Genomic DNA, 19,396 nt, shown 5'->3' with positions numbered 1-19,396 from the left:
AAAGAATTCCTTAAGAAGAAAAAAGTTCATTTCTTGCTCATGTAAAATGTCTGGAGTTGGCAGTTCAGTTGGTAGAATAGTTCACAAGGTCATCAGGAATCCACACTTTTTCAGTCTTCCTGCTCCACAGTTCTCAGTATTTGGCTTCCTCTTCTTGATCCAAAATGTCCAAGATCCAGTTGTCATGGAATTGCAGCCTGCAAGAGTCAAGGAAGAGATGAAGAAAACAAAGCATCCTCTTCTTAAAGACATAAAAGTTGATACAATACTTTCACTTTCATCCTATGGACCTAAACTTAGTCACATGACCAAACTGAGCTAGCAGAAGGCTGGGCAATATAGTTTTTTTTTTTTTTTTAACATCTTTATTGGAGTATAATTGCTTTACATTGGTGTGTTAGTTTCTGCTTTATAACAAATTGAATCAGCTATACATATACATATATCACCATATCTCTTCCCTCTTGCATTTCCCTCCCTCCCACCCTCCCTAACCCACCCCTCTAGGTGGTCACAAAGCACCGAGCTGATCTCCTTGTGCTATGCGGCTGCTTCCCACTAGCTATCAGTTTTACATTTGTTAGTGTATATATGTCCATGCCACTCTCTCACTTTGTCCCAGCTTACCCTTCCCCCTCCCCGTGTCCTCAAGTCCATTCCCTAGTAGGTCTGCGTCTTTATTCCCGTCCTGCCCCTAGGTTCTTCATGACCTTTTTTTTTTTTTTTTAGATTCCATATATATGTGTTACTAAGAATGGAGATGAAAACAAATATTGGAAAACAACTAGCAGATTCTGTCACAACCCCCCAAAAAATACTTTGAATCCATTAACTTTTGTTATCTGCCATCCTTCCAACTCCTTATTTAGATGGTCCACCATCATCTCACATTCAATATTTCTGACACTATACTTGTCTTCTCCTTTTGACTTCTTTCAAGCATAAACTTAATCAATTTCCAGTAGCTATTAGTTTTCCACTGACATGAAGTAGACACTCAAAATATATTGTTGAATTCTGTGACATGCCTCCTTATTCCTTGCCTTTATTTGTGCTCTCTCTCAAATTCCGCCCTTCCTTTCCAGTCTCATTATCCCCCGATTCATGCCCAGATGGCTACAATAGCATATGAAATGGTTTCTTAAGCCTAGCTTCTCTTTCCTCTTATTCTTCCTATGTGTTATTACCATATTACTATGACGCTGAAACATCATTTAATCTTTATTCTCAAAAACTTTAATAGCTCTCCTCTGTCTGTGGTGTAGACTTCACACTCAGGGCTGTCCCAAGTCTAAACAATTTATATCTCCAGCCTTATTGCTCTCTACTCTGTTATGCAAATCTATACTTATTCAACCTATATCACACATTCTCCTGTTTCTAAACTTTTATTCAGAACCTGAAGACCCAAGACCCCCCTCCTTTCCCTTTCTATCCAATAAAATTCTATTCACTCTTCAAGGTCCTCCTCAAATTCTATTTCTTCCAAGAAGTTTTCTCTAACCACTGCAGATCAAAGTGATCTCTCCCTTCCTTGAAATCCTACTGCAATTATTGTCTCTACCATTTGCTTAAATTTACCATTTACCACTTCATATTGTAAAGGAGAGTTATGTGTGTCTGTGTGTGTGTCTTATTTCCCTAAGCATATATGAAATTTCTAAAAAAGACAGAGAACTTTTCTTGGTCATAGACTTGCATACTGCATTTCATAGTAAGTCCTTAAGACATTTTTGTGCCACAAATTCTCTCTGAAATTGAGTTTTCTTAAGGTCTCCTCCCACACTAATATAATGTTTGAGTCCCCTCAGCACCTAGAAAAATAAATATTAGGGTTGGTTGATATGGAGATTCTTTTTTTTAAAGACTGAAGTCTTTAAGAGAAGAATAAAGGCCACCAAGTGGAATGGTGCTGAAAACTCTATCCCTCTGTGCTTTACTTGAATTAGCCCTTAATAATGGCTCTTCATACATTCTTCAGTATGGCCCTGGTGTCATGAAGGCCATCATAGAGATGGACTAGGGAAGCCCTAAATGGCATATCCTAATTGTTAAGGTGAGGATGAGAATGAGAATCATTACTAACATTTATTTTGGCTTGATGGTTACCAGAGTTTCTACTCTTATGATTTTCTGATCACTAATTAGATAGGCAATTTTTATAGTTATTATTTCCATTCTGTGGATGAAAATACTGAGACTCAGAAAAGTCTTATGACTTTATTAAGTTTGCCCAGCTCATAAGTAGAAGTACTAGCACCTATGTCTTCAGCCTCCTTATCTTTCCGCTGCATGCTATGGTTTTGCAGCCGCCTCAGACCTCAGATGGAATGTCCAAAGGCGCATATTATGCTTGTGCAAGCCCTACACCTTTTCTCAGCAAGCCCAGGAACCTCACCCCCAGCACCACAGCACAAAATAACAGCAGGGCTTCCGCTAGCTTAGCGTATCTGCCACCCCCACTGCCTTATCCTTTGATGCCCCAGCATCGCTTCCTGAATGACTTGCTGCAGAAGACAAGACATACTTCAAAAACAACACCACACACCAATCATTTTGTGACCGCACAACTGTGCTCCTATTAAGAAGGCCTCAGCCTTAGCAAACTTCCCACCACTTCCTGGGGTTTGATAAGAGAATTATGAGTCTGTGGAACCCACACCCTTTCCATCTTCTCACACTGAACCTGAATCCAAAGAGCAGAATGGAAATTAGGCACGAGGACCTGACTAAAAAAAAAAGCCTTATGAGACGTGGGAGATCTGGCACCAGGACCAACCATATAATTTGTGGAACCCAGTAGAACATGAAAATATGGTGTCCCTTGTTCAAATAATATTAAGAAGTTCAAAATGACATGGCAGCATTAAATCAAGTTCAGGTCCTTCTGAGCTCAAGGCTCTGTACGACTGCACAGGTCACATGTCCATGTCTGGGACATCCAAGAATTCAGGTTGTGACACTCTAAGTGCCCCTCTACCCGACCTTGTCAGCCCAGCAGAAGAGTTTTTCTGGGGAGAATTAATGTTCAAGGAATGGATTTTAATAAACCCTGACTCCTGTCACCGAAGGCAAGCTTAGTCTCTCCTGTTGCCCCAGTGGTTTGTTCCTTTTGCTTTTACCATTTAGTACTCATCATATTGCATTATTGTTCACTTGAATACTCATGTGTCTTATTCTCTGGGCTGTGAGATCCTCAGGGCTGCCACCATGTTCTATTCATCCCTGAGTCCCTAACACAGCATCTGGCACTTAATTAGCACTTAATAAATGTTTGTAGATAGGGATCATTTGTGTCACTCTTTCTCTCAGGGCCCTGTTACGTCTCATTCTGTACTTAGCCCACCCCAACTAAGTCACCAGTCCTTGCCTGGGATATGCCTCCTAAGGGAAAATCTTGGATGTTCTGAAAGGAAAGAGGTTTATATTAGCAGCCCCTGGCTCATTAAGGAGTTACTGTGTTGAAGAGTGGGGGTGGCCATAGTGAGACAGCACCATCAGGTTAAGAAATATCTTTGCTTTTCTGACACTTCAAAATGACTTGTATTCTCAATGACCTTTATTCTTGCCCTCTTTTCTTTTTTTAATTAATTAATTTTATTTTTGGCTGTGTTGGGTCTTCATTGCTGTGCACGGGCTTTCTCTAGTTGTGGCGAGCAGGGGCTACACTTCATTGTGGTGCACAGGCTTCTTATTGTGGTGGCTTCTCTTTGTTGTGGAGCATGGGCTCTAGGAACGTGGGCTTCTGTAGTTGTGGTACATGGGCTCAGTAGTTGTGGCACACGGGCTTAGTTGCTCCATGGCATGTGGGATCTTCCCGGACCAGGGCTCGGACCTGTGTCCCCTGCATTGGCAGGCAGATTCCTAACCACTGTGCCACCAGGGAAGCCCTATTCTTGCCCTCTTTATGCCAAGCCTGGATAAACTTTAGGGTCCATCTGAACTCACTTACATGGGAAACTTTTGTTCTGCTCTTTGGGGTTTACATGCAGCCAGTACTCATCAGAATGGCCCTGTTACTCTTTATGGCTGAAGCCCTACTTGATTGGTCAGGGACTGTACTTATTGGTTATTAAACATTTTGAATATCACACATTCTGCCTTAACACACTATTTCACACTATATAGCTCAGTGAGAATAACAAAGTGATGAAAGAATAGAAGGAAGAGGAGAAAAAACACCTTATAATTATATTGCCTTTCATTTTACAAACTATGTATTAAATCAATTTATCTTCATAAGGTAATGGAGGAGAAGAGAAAAAAATAAACATTTCATTTTTTTCCATGTTAGATTTTAAAAGCATTCATCCTTCAGCTTTTACCCAAAAGTATTCCTGGATTCCCAGAACAAATCAAGTCCCCTTCTTATTCTCTCTCAAAGTACCATAACACTTAATACCATTTGCACTTAGCCAATCAAACCTGTTCTCTTCCTTTAACTGTTAAGTTCCAGAGAGCAGGAACTATGCCTATTTTTACTCACCATTGTACCCCCATCTCCTTACATCATGCTTTAAGGAGTAGATGCTCAACAAACTTTTGTATTATAATTAAATTAATAAATACCTGCCATAGTATCTGGAACAAAGCTGACCTTGAATAAATACATTCATTCATTCATAAAAGTATAAATGAATAAACAAACTTTGCTTACTTCAGAAGTTGTTCCAAAAGATCCTAGGCAACACATAAGTTAATTCCATTTATTAATTCATTCCACAAATATTTACTAAGCACCCACTATGTGTCAAGTACTCGTCTAAAGACTGGGGATATAGCAATGAACAAAAAAGACCCCCCAAAATCACCAGCTTGGGGAATATTTACTCCAGAGCCTCTAAAGCACTCTCTGCCTATATCTTCTAGGAATAGAGGCATACATGTAGCTCTTTATTTGCACAGACCACAGTAGCCATCGTAGGCTCTTGTCCCAGCTCTTCAACCACTTGGCAATATGATCTTGGGAAAGAAAGAACATTTAATATCTCAGACCTCATGGAAGTTTATGGCCTTCATCTCTCAAATTCCATCTAGCTCTCAGAGTCTATACGTCTAGATAAATAAATTTTAATGAAATGGATCCCTTAAAATTCACTGGGAAACTTAGTTTTTGAAAGAGAATCTTTTAGAATATTTAGCCATCATATTAAATATATTTAAAGCAGAATGTCCCCCCACCAAAAAGAAGATATCATCAAGAAACTGGATGAGCTGCTCCTTGGGGAGATTCAAGACTGGGGAAACAGGGAATTCTAAAAGGTGAAATAGTCAAATGGTTATGATTTTCTATTTATGTCCTCAGGTCTGGAAGCAGCTGGAAGTGACACAGACATCTTCATGGTGAATGGGATTCTGGGGGAGTCAGTTACTTTCCCCTTAAATATCCAGCAATCACAGAAAGTTATCAGCATTTCTTGGAATTCCAAAACATCTGTCGCTTTTGTAACACCAGGAAACTCAGGAGCAGCACCCACAATTTCCATAACCCACCAAAATTACCATGAACGAATAAATGTCTCAGGTCAGAACTATAACCTGGAGCTCAGAAATCTGAGGATGGAAGACTCAGGGATCTACAAAGCCGACATAAATGTAAAGACCTCTGAAATGATCACCACCACCACCAGGTGCTACAATCTTCAAGTCTATCGTAAGTTGTGGGAAGACACAGGGCTTGTTTTTTAATTTTTACTTTGCAATTTGCTGTCTAAAGAACACTTTTATTTCTGACAGCTGGGTTCTCTAAATCTTTTTATACTTGTAAATACTTACATAAATATATCAGTACATAAGAGGATGTGGCTTTGCTTGCTTTTAGCTATGTACTCTTCCTGTGGACCTTGTTTCTCTTTTCTATAAAATGTAAATAATCATACTATTTACTTCCCATAGTTATTGTGAAGATCAAGTAAGATAGTGTATGCAAAGTACTTTTTAAAAACCTTTTTATTTTGAAATAATTATAGATGCATAGAAAGGTGTAAAGAAATGTATAGGGAGGGCCTGTGTGCATTTCACCTCCACCTCTCCCAATGGTAACATCTTACATAACTAGAGTACAATATCAAAACCAGGAAATCGACATTGGTACAATCTGTAGAGCTTATTTATTGAATAGATTTCACCAGTTATATAGGCACTTATTTATGTGTATGTGTGTAGCTCTGTACAATTTATTCACATAAATAGCTTTATGTAAACACTACCATAATCAAGATACTTAACTGTACCAATGTCACAAGATTTCTTCATCCCTTTTTTTTTTTTTTTTTTTTATTTTATTTATTTATTTTATTTATTTTTGGCTGTGTTGGGTTTTCGTTTCTGTGCGAGGGCTTTCTCTAGTTGCGGCAAGTGGGGGCCACTCTTCATCGCGGTGCGCGGGCCTCTCACTGTCGCGGCCTCTCTTGTTGCGGAGCACAGGCTCCAGACGCGCAGGCTCAGCAGTTGTGGCTCACGGGCCCAGTTGCTCCGCAGCATGTGGGATCTTCCCAGACCAGGGCTTGAACCCGTGTCCCCTGCATTGGCAGGCAGATTCTCAACCACTGCGCCACCAGGGAAGCCCTCTTCATCCCTTTATAGTCACTCATTGCCACCCCCTTTCCCCTCCCAAACTCCTGGAAGACATTAATCCATTCTTCATATCTAAAATTATGTTACTTCACAAATGTTACATAGATAGAATCATGCAGTATGCAAGCTTTTGAGATTGGCTTTTTTCATTCAGCATAATTTCTTTGAGCCGTCCTAATTATTGCAAGTATCAATAGGTTATATATTTTTATTGTTGGATAGTATTTCATGGTACAGATGTACTACTTTGTTTAACCACTCACCTATTGAGGGATATATTAGTTGTTTCTAGTTTGGGTGTTATTACAAATAAAGCTGCTATGAATATTTGTGTACAAGTTTCTGCATGAAATAAGTTTTTGTTTCTTTAAGATAAATGTCCAAGAATGAAATCATATGGTAAATCCATTTTTCTTTCTTTAAATGGTTTATTGTGATAAAATATACATAACATTTAACATGTTATTCATTTTTAAGTGTAACATTCAGTGGCATTAAGTACGTTTACATTATTGTGCAATCATCACCACTCTTCAACTCCAGAAATTTTTTTCCTCTTTTAGATAGATTCTATTTTTTAGAGCAGTTCAAGGTTCATACAAAAGTTTAGTAAAAGTACGGGAGTTCCCATATGCACCCTGCCACCTATGACATACATAGCCTCCTACATTATCTACATCCCCCACCAGAGTGATACATTTATTACAATTAATAATGTACATTGATACATCATTAGCAACCAAAGTCCACAGTTTACATTAGGTTTCACTCTTGGTGTTATACATTCTATGGGTAATGACAAATATATAATGACATTTATCCACCATGACAGTATCATTCAGAATAGTTTCACTGCCCTAAAATCCCTCTGTGTTCTGCTTATTCATCCCTCCCCCCAAGCCCTGGCAACCACTGATCTTACTGTCTCCATGGTTTTGTCTTTTTCAGAATGTCATGTAGTTGGAATCACACAGTATGTAACCCTTTCAGGTTGGCTTCTTCCACTTAGTAATATGCATTTAAGTTATCTTCGTATCTTTTCATGGCTTGATAGCTCTCTCCAGAACTTTTAAGAGTCATTTTTAGTGTTAAAAGGATTGCCAAATTATTTTGCATTCCCACCAAAAATGTACGAATGATCAGTATCTCCACATCCTCATAGCATTTAGTGTTGTCACTGTATTTTATTTTGGTCATTCTGATGAGTGAGTAGTATAGTTCATTTTGGTTTTTAATTTTAATTTCTCCAGTAGCTAATGCAAAATGCTTTTAAAAGGTAAAATATTAGTACTGTTATTATCACTAAAATTGCTGCAATTCACTAGGAGACGTGTGTGGTGTGTTACACAATGTTACTCAAAGCGTGGTCTGTGTGCTGGCAGCGTCAGCATCACCTGGGAACTTATTGGAAATGCAAATTCTCAGGCCACAATCCTTACCATTGGTGGTGAAGCCCAGGAATCTGTGTTTTAACATTCTCTCTGGACTATTCCTGTGTGTGCTGAAGTTTGAGAAGTGCTAATCTAGAATTGCCCTGTCCAATATGGTAGTCAGTAGCTACATGTAGCTATTAAGTATATGAAATGGGGTGAGTACAAATTGAAATGTGCTCTAAGTGTAAAATACACACTAGATTTCAAAGTCTTAGCATCAATAAAGAAACCCATAAAATATCTCATTAATCAATTTATATTGGTTCCAGGTTAAGATAACATTTTGGATCTATTGAGTTAAATAAAGTACATTATTACATCACCTGTTTATTTTCACTATTTTTATTATTATTATTTTAATTTTTAAAATTTATTTATTTATTTATTTTTGGCTGTGTTGGGTCTTCATTTCTGCGCTAGGGCTTTCTCTAGTTGTGGCAAGCGGGGGCCACTCTTCATCGCGGTGCACGGGCCTCTCACTATCGCGGCCTCTCTTGTTGTGGAGCACAGGCTCCAGACGCGCAGGCTCAGTAATTGTGGCTCACGGGCCCAGTTGCTCCGTGGCATGTGGGATCTTCCCAGACCAGGGCTCGAACCCGTGTCCCCTGCATTGGCAGGCAGATTCTCAACCACTGCGCCACCAGAGAAGCCCCTATTTTCACTATTTTTAATGTGGCTATTAGAAAAATTTAAATTACATAAGTGATTAACATTTTATTTCAGCACTAATTTCTAGCTTAGAGAAATTTGAGCCATGTCTCAAGGAATTTACTGTCCATCTGCCCCACAGCAGGAAAACACAGAAATGCGACTAATAGATACAATTCAGGTATATAGTTAATCCACTAAAGTTCAAGCTCCATAAAGGCAGAGACTGGTATATGATACACTTCATGTCCCCAGCTCCTACCTTGCTGGGCACATAGTGGGTGTTGCAGAAGTATTTGTTGAATGGAAAAATGAATTAATCATAATAGTCCCAGGTCCTAATACAGTGCCTGGCAATTGTAAGTGCTCAATTAGTATAGCATAATTCAATCGGGTTGCATCTGGATAGGACGCATACTGTAAAGAACATTAATGTTAGAATTAGAACCCTTGCCAACTGTGTGACCTTGGGCAAGTTGTTTACCTTGTCTGGGCCTAAATTTCCTTATCTATAGAATGTAAATTGTAATAGATGGGATTAATTGAGATAGTGTTAGTTGAGCTCCTAATACAGTGCAAGCCTTAAAGTAGATGCTCAATAACTAGCTGTTGTTATTAATTTTTTAACCCTTGTCCCCTTTTTAGATTCTAGTTAGGAAGAACTTCCTAGATGAAGAAGGCTCTGAACTGGGCATGAGCGACAGAGTCAAAGAACCATACCCAAGTGTGGACACTTCAGAAAATATCTGACTCATTCAAGAACTAAGGCTGAGAAAATAAAGAGGGCATTCAATTTTATGATGTTTGTTTTCATCCCTTTATATGTTTAGTTTTACCCACTCAGTCTTTAGGGGGTGTTATACCATCTGCAATTAGGGCAGACTACTGTAAAATCTTAGAGAAAGCCCATACAACAAAATCTGCACTTTTTGAGTAGTTAACTGAGAAGATAAAGAGAAAGAAACTGACATTTAATGAACACTATCTATTTGTATGGCATTCTACCACCTAATTTTTAAAAATACATAAAGATTATACATATTTAGGCAATATATGCACAAACAGAGCAAAAGATAATACAGTGAAATGCAACTCTTCCTTTTCAGAGGTAGTCACTATTGCCAGTTCATTTTGCTTCTTCAGTAGAAAATTAAAGTACATATAAGCATAGATAGATTGATGTTGGATAGATAGATAGATAGATAGATAGATAGATAGATAGATAGGTAGATGATAGATGGATAGTAGAGTGGTCTTTATATATAATAGCTCATCTAATCCTCACAACCACCCTAGCTAGAGAAAATTGTTGTCCCCATGTTATAATTGAGGAAACCAAAGCTCAGTGCAGCTGGATACCTTCTCCACCATTCCATAGTTAGAGAACAGTGGAGCCTGGATTCTGAACTTGGTCTCCAATGGCTTCTCCACACTTTGACTTGGGAGGATGAAGGCCTGTCAGCCACAACCCTGACCTTCTCTGCCCATCAGCTTTATGTAGGTAACATCTGTGTTCCTGCAGAGAAAAATGAGATGGAATCCTGTTCTTCACCACTATCCCCCACCTTGACACCCACAACAAAAAAAGTCTTTCTAAAAATAAGTGAACAACAAGCAGAGACTTAAACACTGTTGTAAATCAAGTTTCTACAGAAACACACACACACCATTTGGTTCCTTTTTCACTATACATATCTGTATCTATCACTGTTATAGCTAATCAAGGTCTTTACTCCAAAGTTGTTTAGAAATTCTTCGGCAAGTTATCACTAATTCTGATCTGGAATGGTTCCCTCTAAGAGACTCTTAGGACCAGAGTATCTGATTAGGTTGGAATCAAAGACTTTACAGCTCTTAGTTCCCATGTTCTACTCCCTCACAGGTACAGACAAATGGTTCCTATATTTACAGTGCTGAATTTATTGCCTTTACAGACTCCACATTAATTAGAAAGTTAGATGCCAGTTCCTTCCTCTATTTCCTCCCTCACATGGCAATGGTGGGAGGAGCAAACCACATTGCAGTGGTTTTGACAAGAATGAACTAAACTTATCAGCTCTGAAAGTGGTCCTTTTCTTATCTCCTGGTAAAAGGTTTTTCCTTTCCTTCTGCCAGCTCCAGATCTAGCTATTGCCTCAACTTATATATAACTGGTTTTTTGGTAACCCTTTACTACCTACAACTTTTATCATTTACTTTTTCATTGCTTTAGTAAAAACATTTTTTAAAATGAACTTTTTCTTTTTTCTTTTTGAACATCGTTATTGGAGTATAATTGCTTCACAATGGTGTGTTAGTTTCTGCTTTATAACAAAGTGAATCAGCTATACATATACATACATCACCATATCTCTTCCCTCTTGCGGCTCTCTCCCACCTTCCCTAACCCACCCCTCTAGGTGGTCACAGAGCACCGAGCTGATCTCCCTGTGCTATGTGGCTGCTTCCCACTAGCTATCTATTTTACATTTGGTAGTGTATATATGTCCATGCCACTCTCACTTCGTCCCAAGCTTACCCTTCCCCCTCCCTGTATCCTCAAGTCCATTCTCTACATCTCAGCCTTTATTCCTGTCCTGCCCCTAGGTTCTTAAGAACCATTTATTTATTATTTATTTTTTAAATTCCATATATATGTGTTGGCATACGGTATTTGTTTTTCTCTTTCTGACTTACTGCACTCTGTATGACAGTCTGTAGGTCCATCCACCTCACTACAAATAACTCAGTTTCGTCCCTTTTATGGCTGAGTAATATTCCATTGTATATATATGTGCACATCTTCTTTATCCATTCATCTCTTGATGGACACTTAGGTTGCTTCCATGTCCTGGCTATTGTAAATAGTGCTGCAGTGAACATTTTGGTACATGACTCTTTTTGAATTATGGTTTTCTCAGGGTATATGCCCAGTAGTGGGATTGCTGGGTCATATGGTAATTCTGTTTTTAGTTTTTTGAGGAACCTCCATACTGTTCTCCATAGTGGCTGTATCAATTTACATTCCCACCAACAGTGCAAGAATGTTCCCTTTTCTCCACACCCTCTCCAGCATTTATTGTTTGAAGATTTTTTTGATGATGGCCATTCTGACTGGAGTGAGGTGATACCTCATTGTAGTTTTGATTTGCATTCCTCTAATGACTAGTGATGTTGAGTATTCTTTCATGGGTTTGTTGGCGATCTGTATATCTTCTTTGCAGAAATGTCTATTTAGGTCTTCTGCCCATTTTTGGATTGGGTTGTTTGTTATTTTGATATTCAGTTGCATGAGTTGCTTGTATGTTTTGGAGATTAATCCTTTGTCAGTTGCTTCATTTGCAAATATTTTCTCCCATTCTGAGGGTTGTCTTTTCGTCTTAAGTTTCCTTTGCTGTTCAAAATCTTTTAAGTTTCATTAGGTCCCAATAGTTTATTTTTGTTTTTATTTCCATTTCTCTAGGAGGTGGGTCAAAAGGACCTTGCTGTGATTTATGTCATAGAGTGTTCTGCTTATGTTTTCCTCGAAAATTTTATAATGTCTCTCCTTACATTTAGATCTTTAATCCATTTTGAGTTTATTTTTGTGTATGGTGTTAGGGAGTGTTCTAATTTCATTCTTTTACATGTAGCTGTCCAGTTTTCCCAGCACCACTTATTGAAGAGGCTGTCTTTTCTCTATTGTATATTCTTGCCTCCTTTGTCAAAGAAAAGGTGACCATATGTGCGTGGGTTTATCTCTGGGCTTGCTATCCTGTTCCATTCATCTATATTTCTGTTTCTGTGCGAGCACCATACTGTCTTAATTACTGTAGCTTTGTAGTATAGTCTGAAGTCTGAGAGTCTGATTCCTCCAGCTCCGTTTTTCTTTTCTGAAGATTGCTTTGGCTATTTGGGTCTTTTGTGTTGCAGTACAAATTGTGAAATTTTTTTTCTAGTTCTGTGAAAAATGCCATTGGTAATTTGATAGGGATTGCATTGAATCTGTAGATTGCTTTGGGTAGTAGAGTCATTTTCACAATGTTGTTTCTTCCAATCCAAGAACACGGTATATCTCTCCATCTGTTTGTATCATCTTTAATTTCTTTCATCAGTGTCTTATAGTTTTCTGCATACAGGTCTTTTGTCTCCTTAGGTAGGTTTATTCCTAGGTATTTTATTCTTCTTGTTGCAATGGTAAATGGGAGTGTTTCCTTAATTTCTCTTTCAGATTTTTCATCATTAGTGTATAGGGATGCAAGAGATTTCTGTGCATTAATTTTGTATCCTGCCACTTTACCAAATTCATTGATTAGCTCTAGCAGTTTTCCAGTGACATCTTTAGGATTCTCTATGTATAGTATCATGTCATCTGCAAACAGTGACAGCTTTACTCTTCTTTTCCGATTTGGATTTCTTTTATTTCTTTTTCTTCTCTGATTGCTGTGGCTAAAACTTCCAAAACTATGTTAAATAATAGTGGTGAGAGTGGACAACCTTGTCTTCTTCCCACTCTTAGAGGAAATGGTTTCAGTTTTTCACCATTGAGAACTATGTTGGCTGTGGGTTTGTCATATATGGCCTTTATTATGTTGAGGTAAGTTCCCTCCATGCCTACTTTCTGGAGGGTTTTTATCATAAATGGGTGTTGAATTTTGTCAAAAGCTTTTTCTACATCTATTGAAATGATCATATGGTTTTTCTCCTTCTATTTGTTAATATGGTTTATCACATTGATTGATTTGCATATACTGAAGAATTCTTGCATTCCTGGAATAAACCCCACTTGATCATGGTGTATGATCCTTTCAATGTGCTGTTGGATTATGTTTGCTAGTATTTTGTTGAGGATTTTTGCGTCTGTGTTCATCAGTGATATTGGCCTGTAGTTTTCTTTCTTTGTGACATCATTGTCTGGTTTTGGTATCAGGGTGATGGTGGCCTTGTAGAAGGAGTTCAGCAGTGCTCCTCCTTCTGCTATATTTTGGAAGAGTTTGAGAAGGATAGGTGTTATCTCTTCTCTAAATGTTTGATAGAATTGGCCTGTGAAGCCATCTGGTCCTGGGCTTCTGTTTGTTGCAAGATTTTTAATCACAGTCTCAATTTCAGTGCTTGTGATTCGTTTGTTTATATTTTCTACTTCTTCCTGGATCAGTCTCAGAAGGTTGTGCTTTTCTAAGAATTTGTCCCTTTCTTCCAGGTTGTCCATTTTATTGGCGTATAGTTGCTTGTAGTAATCTCTAATTACTTTGTATTTCTGCAGTGTCAGTTATTACTTCTTTTTCATTTCTAATTCTATGGATTTGAGTCTTCCCCCTTTTTTTCTTGGTGAGTCTGGCTAATGGTTTATCAATTTTGTTTATCTTCTCAAAGGACCAGCTTTTAGTTTTATTGATCTTTGTTATTGTTTCCTTCATTTCTTTTTCATTTATTTCTGATCTGATATTTATGATTTCTTTCCTTCTGCTAACTTTGGGGGTTTTTTGTTCTTCTTTCTCTAATTGCTGTAGGTGCAAGGTTAGGTTGTTTATTTGAGATGTTTCTTGTTTCTTGAGGTAGGATTGTATTGCTATAAACTTCCCTCTTAAAACTGCTTTTGCTGCATCCCATAAGTTTTGGGTTATTGTGTTTTCATTGTCATTTGTTTCTAAGTATTTTTTAATTTCCTTTTTGATTTCTTCAGTGATCTCTTGGTTATTAAGTAGTGTATTGTTTAGCCTCCATGTGTTTGTATTTTTTATAGATTGTTTCTTGTAATTGATATCTAGTCTCATAGTGTTGTGGTCAGAAAAAACACTTGATATGATTTCAATTTTCTTAAATTTACCAAGGCTTGATTTGTGACCCAAGATATGGTCTATCCTGAAGGATGTTCCCTGAGCACTTGAGAAGAACGTGTACTCTGCTGTTTTGGGATTGCATGTCCTATAAATATCAATTAAGTCCATCTTGTTTAATGTATCATTTAAAGCTTGTGTTTCCTTTTTATTTTCATTTTGGATGATTGGTCCATTGGTGAAAGTGGGGTGTTAAAGTCCCCTACTATGACTGTGTTACTGTCGATTTCCCCTTTTATGGCTGTTAGCAGTTGCCTTATATATTGAGGTGCACCTATGTTGGGTGCATAAATATTTACAATTGTTATATCTTCTTCTTGGATTGATCCCTTGATCATTATGTAGTGTCCTTCTTTGTTTCTTGTAATAGTTTTTGTTTTAAAGTCTATTTTGTCTGATATGAGAATTGTTACTTCAGCTTTCTTTTGATATCCATTTGCATGGAATATCTTTCCATCCCCTCACTTTCAATGTGTATGTGTCCCTATGTCTGATGTGGGTCTCTTGTAGACAGCATATATAAGGGTCTTGTTTTTGTATCCATTCAGCCAGTCTATGTCCTTTGGTTGGAGCATTGAATTCATTTACATTTAAGGTAATTATTCATATGTATGTTCTTGTTACCAGTTTCTTAATTGTTTTGGGTTTGTTATGGTAGGTGTTTTCCTTCTCTTGTGTTTCCTGCCTAAAGAAGTTCCTTTAGCATTTGTTGTAAAGCTGGTTCAGTGGTGCTGAATTCTCTTAGCTTTTGCCTGTCTTTAAAGCTTTAAATTTCTCTGTTGAATCTGAATGAGATCCTTGCTGGTTAGAGTAATCTTTGTTGTAGGTCTTTCCCTTTCATTACTTTAAATATGTCCTGCCACTCCCTTCTGGCTTGCAGAGTTTCTGCTGAAAGATCAGCTGTTAACCTTGTGGAGATTCCCTTGTATGTTATTTGTTGTTTTTCCCTTGTTGCTTGTAATATTTTTTTCTTTGTATTTAATTTTTGATAGTTTAATTAATATGTGTCTTGGCATGTTTCTCCTTGGATTTAACCTGTATGGGACTCTCTGTGCTTCCTGGACTTGATTGACTATTTCCTTTCCTGTATTAGGGAACTTTTCAACTATAATCTCTTCAAATATTTTCTCAGTCCCTTTCTTTTTCTCTTCTTCTTCTGGGACCCCTATAATTCGCATGTTGGTGCATTTAATGTTGTCCCAGAGGTCTCTGAGACTGTCCTCAAGTCTCTTCTTTCTTTTTTCTTTATTCTTCTCTACTGTAGTTATTTCCACTATTTTACCTTCCAGGTCACTTATCCATTCTTCTGCCTCAGTTATTCTGCTATTGATTCCTTCTAGAGAATTTTAAATTTCATTTATTGTGTTGTTCAACATTGTTTGTTTGCTCTTTCGTTCTTCTAGGTCCTTGTTAAACGTTTCTTGTATTTTCTCCATTCTTTTTCCAAGATTTTGGATCATCTTTACTATCATAATTCTGAATTCTTTTTCAGGTAGAGTTCCTATTTCCTCTTCATTTGTTTGGTCTGGTGGATTTTTACCTTGCTCTTTCATCTGCTGTGTGTTTCTCTGTCTTCTCATTTTGCTTCACTTACTGTGTTTGAGGTCTCCTTTTCATAGGCTGCAGGTTCGTAGTTCCCATTGTTTATGGTGTCTGTCCCCAGTGGTTAAGGTTGGTTCAGTGGGTTGTGTAGGCTTCCTGGTGGAGGGGACTAGTGCCTGTGTTCTGGTTGATGAGGCTGGATCTTGTCTTTCTGGTGAGCACGACCGCATCTGGAGGTGTGTCTTTGGGTGCCTGTGACCTTATGATTTTAGACAGCCTCTCTTCTAATGGGTGGGGTTATGTTCCTGTCTTGGTAGTTGGTTGGCATAGGGTGTCCAGCACTGTAGCTTGCTCGTTGTTGAGTGGAGCTGGGTCTTAGTGTTGAGATGGAGATCTCTGGGAGAGCCTTTGCTGTTTGATACTATGTGGAGCCGGGAGGTCTCTGGTGGACCAATGTCCTGAACTCAGCTCTCCCACCTCAGAGGCACAGACCTGACACCCAGCTGGAGCACCAAGACACTGTCAGACACACGGCTCAGAAGAAAAGGAAGAAAAAAAGGAAGAATGAAATAAAATAAAATAAGATAAAGTTATTAAAATAAAAAATAATTATTAACAATGGAAAAAACTTAAAAAGTAATAAAAAAAGGAAAAAAAAGAAAGAAAGAAGAGAGCAACCAAACCAAAAAACAAATCCACCAATGATAACAAGCACTATAATCTATACTAAAAAAAAAAAAAGAAAGAAACCGGACAGACAGAACCCTAGGACAAAGCTATACAGACAAAATCACACCAAGAAACATACACATACACACTCACAAAAAGAGGAAAAGGAAAAAAATACATATATCTTTTGGGAAGTCTGAGGTCTTCTGCCAAAGTTCAGTAGGTAGGTGTTCTGTAGGAGGTTTTCCACTTATAGATGTATTTCTGATGTATTTGTGGGGAGGAAGGTGACCTCCACATCTTACTCCTCCTCCATCTTGAAGGTCTCCCCACTTTCAGTGGTTTTTGTTGAGCATTTATATCCTTAGTCAACATATGGTTGCAACTGATGAAGGAGCCAACATGAGGAGTGGATAAATGCAACCAACATATATATTGGTTGATATTTTCATTTAAGTTCAGTAATAAGGAAAAAGTGATTCAACAAAGACATATATATTGGAACTTCACTTGTTCATCAATGATGTGAGCAACTTCTTTGCTGAACTGGATAGTGGTTTTCAAATACTGGAAGAACATTTCCAATTTTTTGTGTGCTATTCACAATATAATGGCTACAGACAGGATGCATTGTTACTTTAAGCTGCTTCAGTACCCTCTCCTCCATTGTTTTCTTAAGTCTAGTGTGACAATCAAGAAAGCAATAAATCAAGCCCTAGTTTGCAGCATATGCCAATTGCTTTGGTGTAAATACTCCCACTTTGGTTGATTTTAAGATCTGCAGAGTTGGGAAGACTTTGTATTGATACATCATTACAAGGGATAGATACAATAGATGTAAATAACCTCTAGAGCATAGATTATAGTAAATTGTCCAAAAAAATTAGAAAGTAATGAGTTTTGAATATTATTAGCTTTGTTTTTAATATAATTTATTTCATTGTAAGTTTTTAACATCCATCATGAAAATTTCTGAAAATTTAACAGTTGGCTCCCACAAGCTGGTATAGGCCAGCTCCAGCTTACCACTGGCTCATGTGTTTTCTCTTCATAGGTCGGCTTGGGAAGCCAAAAATTACTCAGAGTTTAATGACATCTGTGAATAACACCTGCAATGTCACACTGACATGCTTTGTGGAGAAAGAAGAAAAGAATGTGACATACAGTTGGAGTCCACTGGGGGAAGAAGGCAATGTCCTTCGAGTCTTCCAGACCCCTGACAACCAAGAGCTGACTTACACGTGTACAGCATGGAACCCTGTCAGCAACAATTCTGACTCCATCTCTGCCCAGCAGCTCTGTGCAGGTAACCATTTCTGTCCATCTCTCCTGGAGTCTCAGAAATGACTCTAGCCTGCTGCAAGGCCTGAATCGGCCCTAGTTCTCCAGGGGAAGGTGCCTCCCTTATGCCAGGGCTGGACCCAGGGGAATTCTCTTCCCAAGAAGCCCTGGAAAAGAATCCAAAGCCTTCTGGGTGATGCCGGGCATTTCAGGGTGTTCTGAGGCAGCCCCCGCTCAGCTCCCCAATTCAGTTTCTGATCTTGACCTTTAATAGCAGGAAGTACAGTTTCCCTCAGCGCTTTGGCACTCCCCTGGAGGACACTCAATATGGATAGTGCCCCTGAATGTGGACAAGCTTGCCCAGCCTCTATGGCTTATTTCCTGAGAGTCAAGTCTCACCGCATCTTCTATTTCCAGACATCGCAATGGGCCTCCATACTCGCCACACTGGGCTGCTGAGTGGGCTGGCTGTGCTCTTTCTGCTTCTAATCATTCTACCTTCAGTGATTTTGTTACTTTTGTACAAAAGAGGACAAGGTAGGATTTTCTCAGAAGTTAAAGTGTGGAAATGCACCTTCCTTCTTCCTTCTTCCTGGGACTGAAGTCATTTACCCAAGATGGGGTGGAAATGTCCTTTGTTCCAAGGAATTAGCCTTCCTAAAATCCCCAGCTCCCCACTTTACCATCTCCCAGAAAGATGGTCCCGAGGACTATATAACCTTACCCTGAATGGTCTTCAAAATATGTTACTGGGATCACCAAGATGTGGTGGGCCCAGAACTTGGGTTCGAGTTTAGCACTGCCATTAACAAGCTGTGCTTCATAGGATACATGTCTTTACCTCTCTGACTCAGTGTTCTCACATGTGAAATGTGGTTTGGACTAGGTCTCCAAGGTCACTTCCAATTCCATCAAAACTGTGACCTTTGAAATGTCATTGAGGGACATGTACTAATTTTATATTCCATGGTTGTCACTAGATCCCTTTGGGTCCCTCTGGATCATTCTGTAATTGTAACGATTCTCAATTCAGAAAACCTGATCTTGGGCCCTAGGGGATCATTATACCCTCCTATTGCTCCTAACTCCGTGTCCACCCAAAATCTTGCTTTCCCACCGATCATAATAACAAACCTGTATATAGCGAGGCTCTACATCTGATTCCATGTTCCCAACTCTCCTTTGTGTCTGATTCCTCAGGTTTCTACTTGAAGACCTTCAGTAAGAACCCTGGTAAGTTCTCAGCCACGAGTTTCCCTGGATGACGGAAGAGATGCATTCACAGCAGAGTGGTTAAGCCTAAGTTTGTACTTTGCAGGCAGTCTGGGGTGAAGGTGCCAGCTTGACCATTTATCAACTACCAGTTATTTTATCACTGTCTCAGTTTTCTCAGTTGTAAAATATGCATAAAAATAGGATGTGCTGCAGATACTTATTAAACGGATTTAATGA

General features: G+C 38.6%; 1 protein-coding gene across 2 annotated transcripts in view; it reads left to right on the top strand.

The window, feature by feature from the left end:
• The window catches only part of CD84 (CD84 molecule), a 39,103-nt gene that overhangs the window by 13,448 nt on the left and 6,259 nt on the right, over positions 1-19,396 (top strand). Inside the window, exons 2-5 of one of the 2 annotated variants that reach the window (XM_007171754.2) lie at positions 5,306-5,653; positions 17,718-17,969; positions 18,362-18,481; positions 19,145-19,177. In XM_007171754.2, the coding sequence (XP_007171816.2) occupies positions 5,306-5,653; positions 17,718-17,969; positions 18,362-18,481; positions 19,145-19,177 (753 nt within the window). The remainder of the gene's footprint in view (positions 1-5,305; positions 5,654-17,717; positions 17,970-18,361; positions 18,482-19,144; positions 19,178-19,396) is intronic. The other variant, XM_007171755.2, reaches the window with a different exon arrangement.

This window comes from Balaenoptera acutorostrata, chromosome 1, assembly GCF_949987535.1.
Source record: "Balaenoptera acutorostrata chromosome 1, mBalAcu1.1, whole genome shotgun sequence".
Taxonomy (NCBI): domain Eukaryota; kingdom Metazoa; phylum Chordata; class Mammalia; order Artiodactyla; family Balaenopteridae; genus Balaenoptera; species Balaenoptera acutorostrata.
This window is presented reverse-complemented; position numbering and strand designations above follow the sequence as displayed.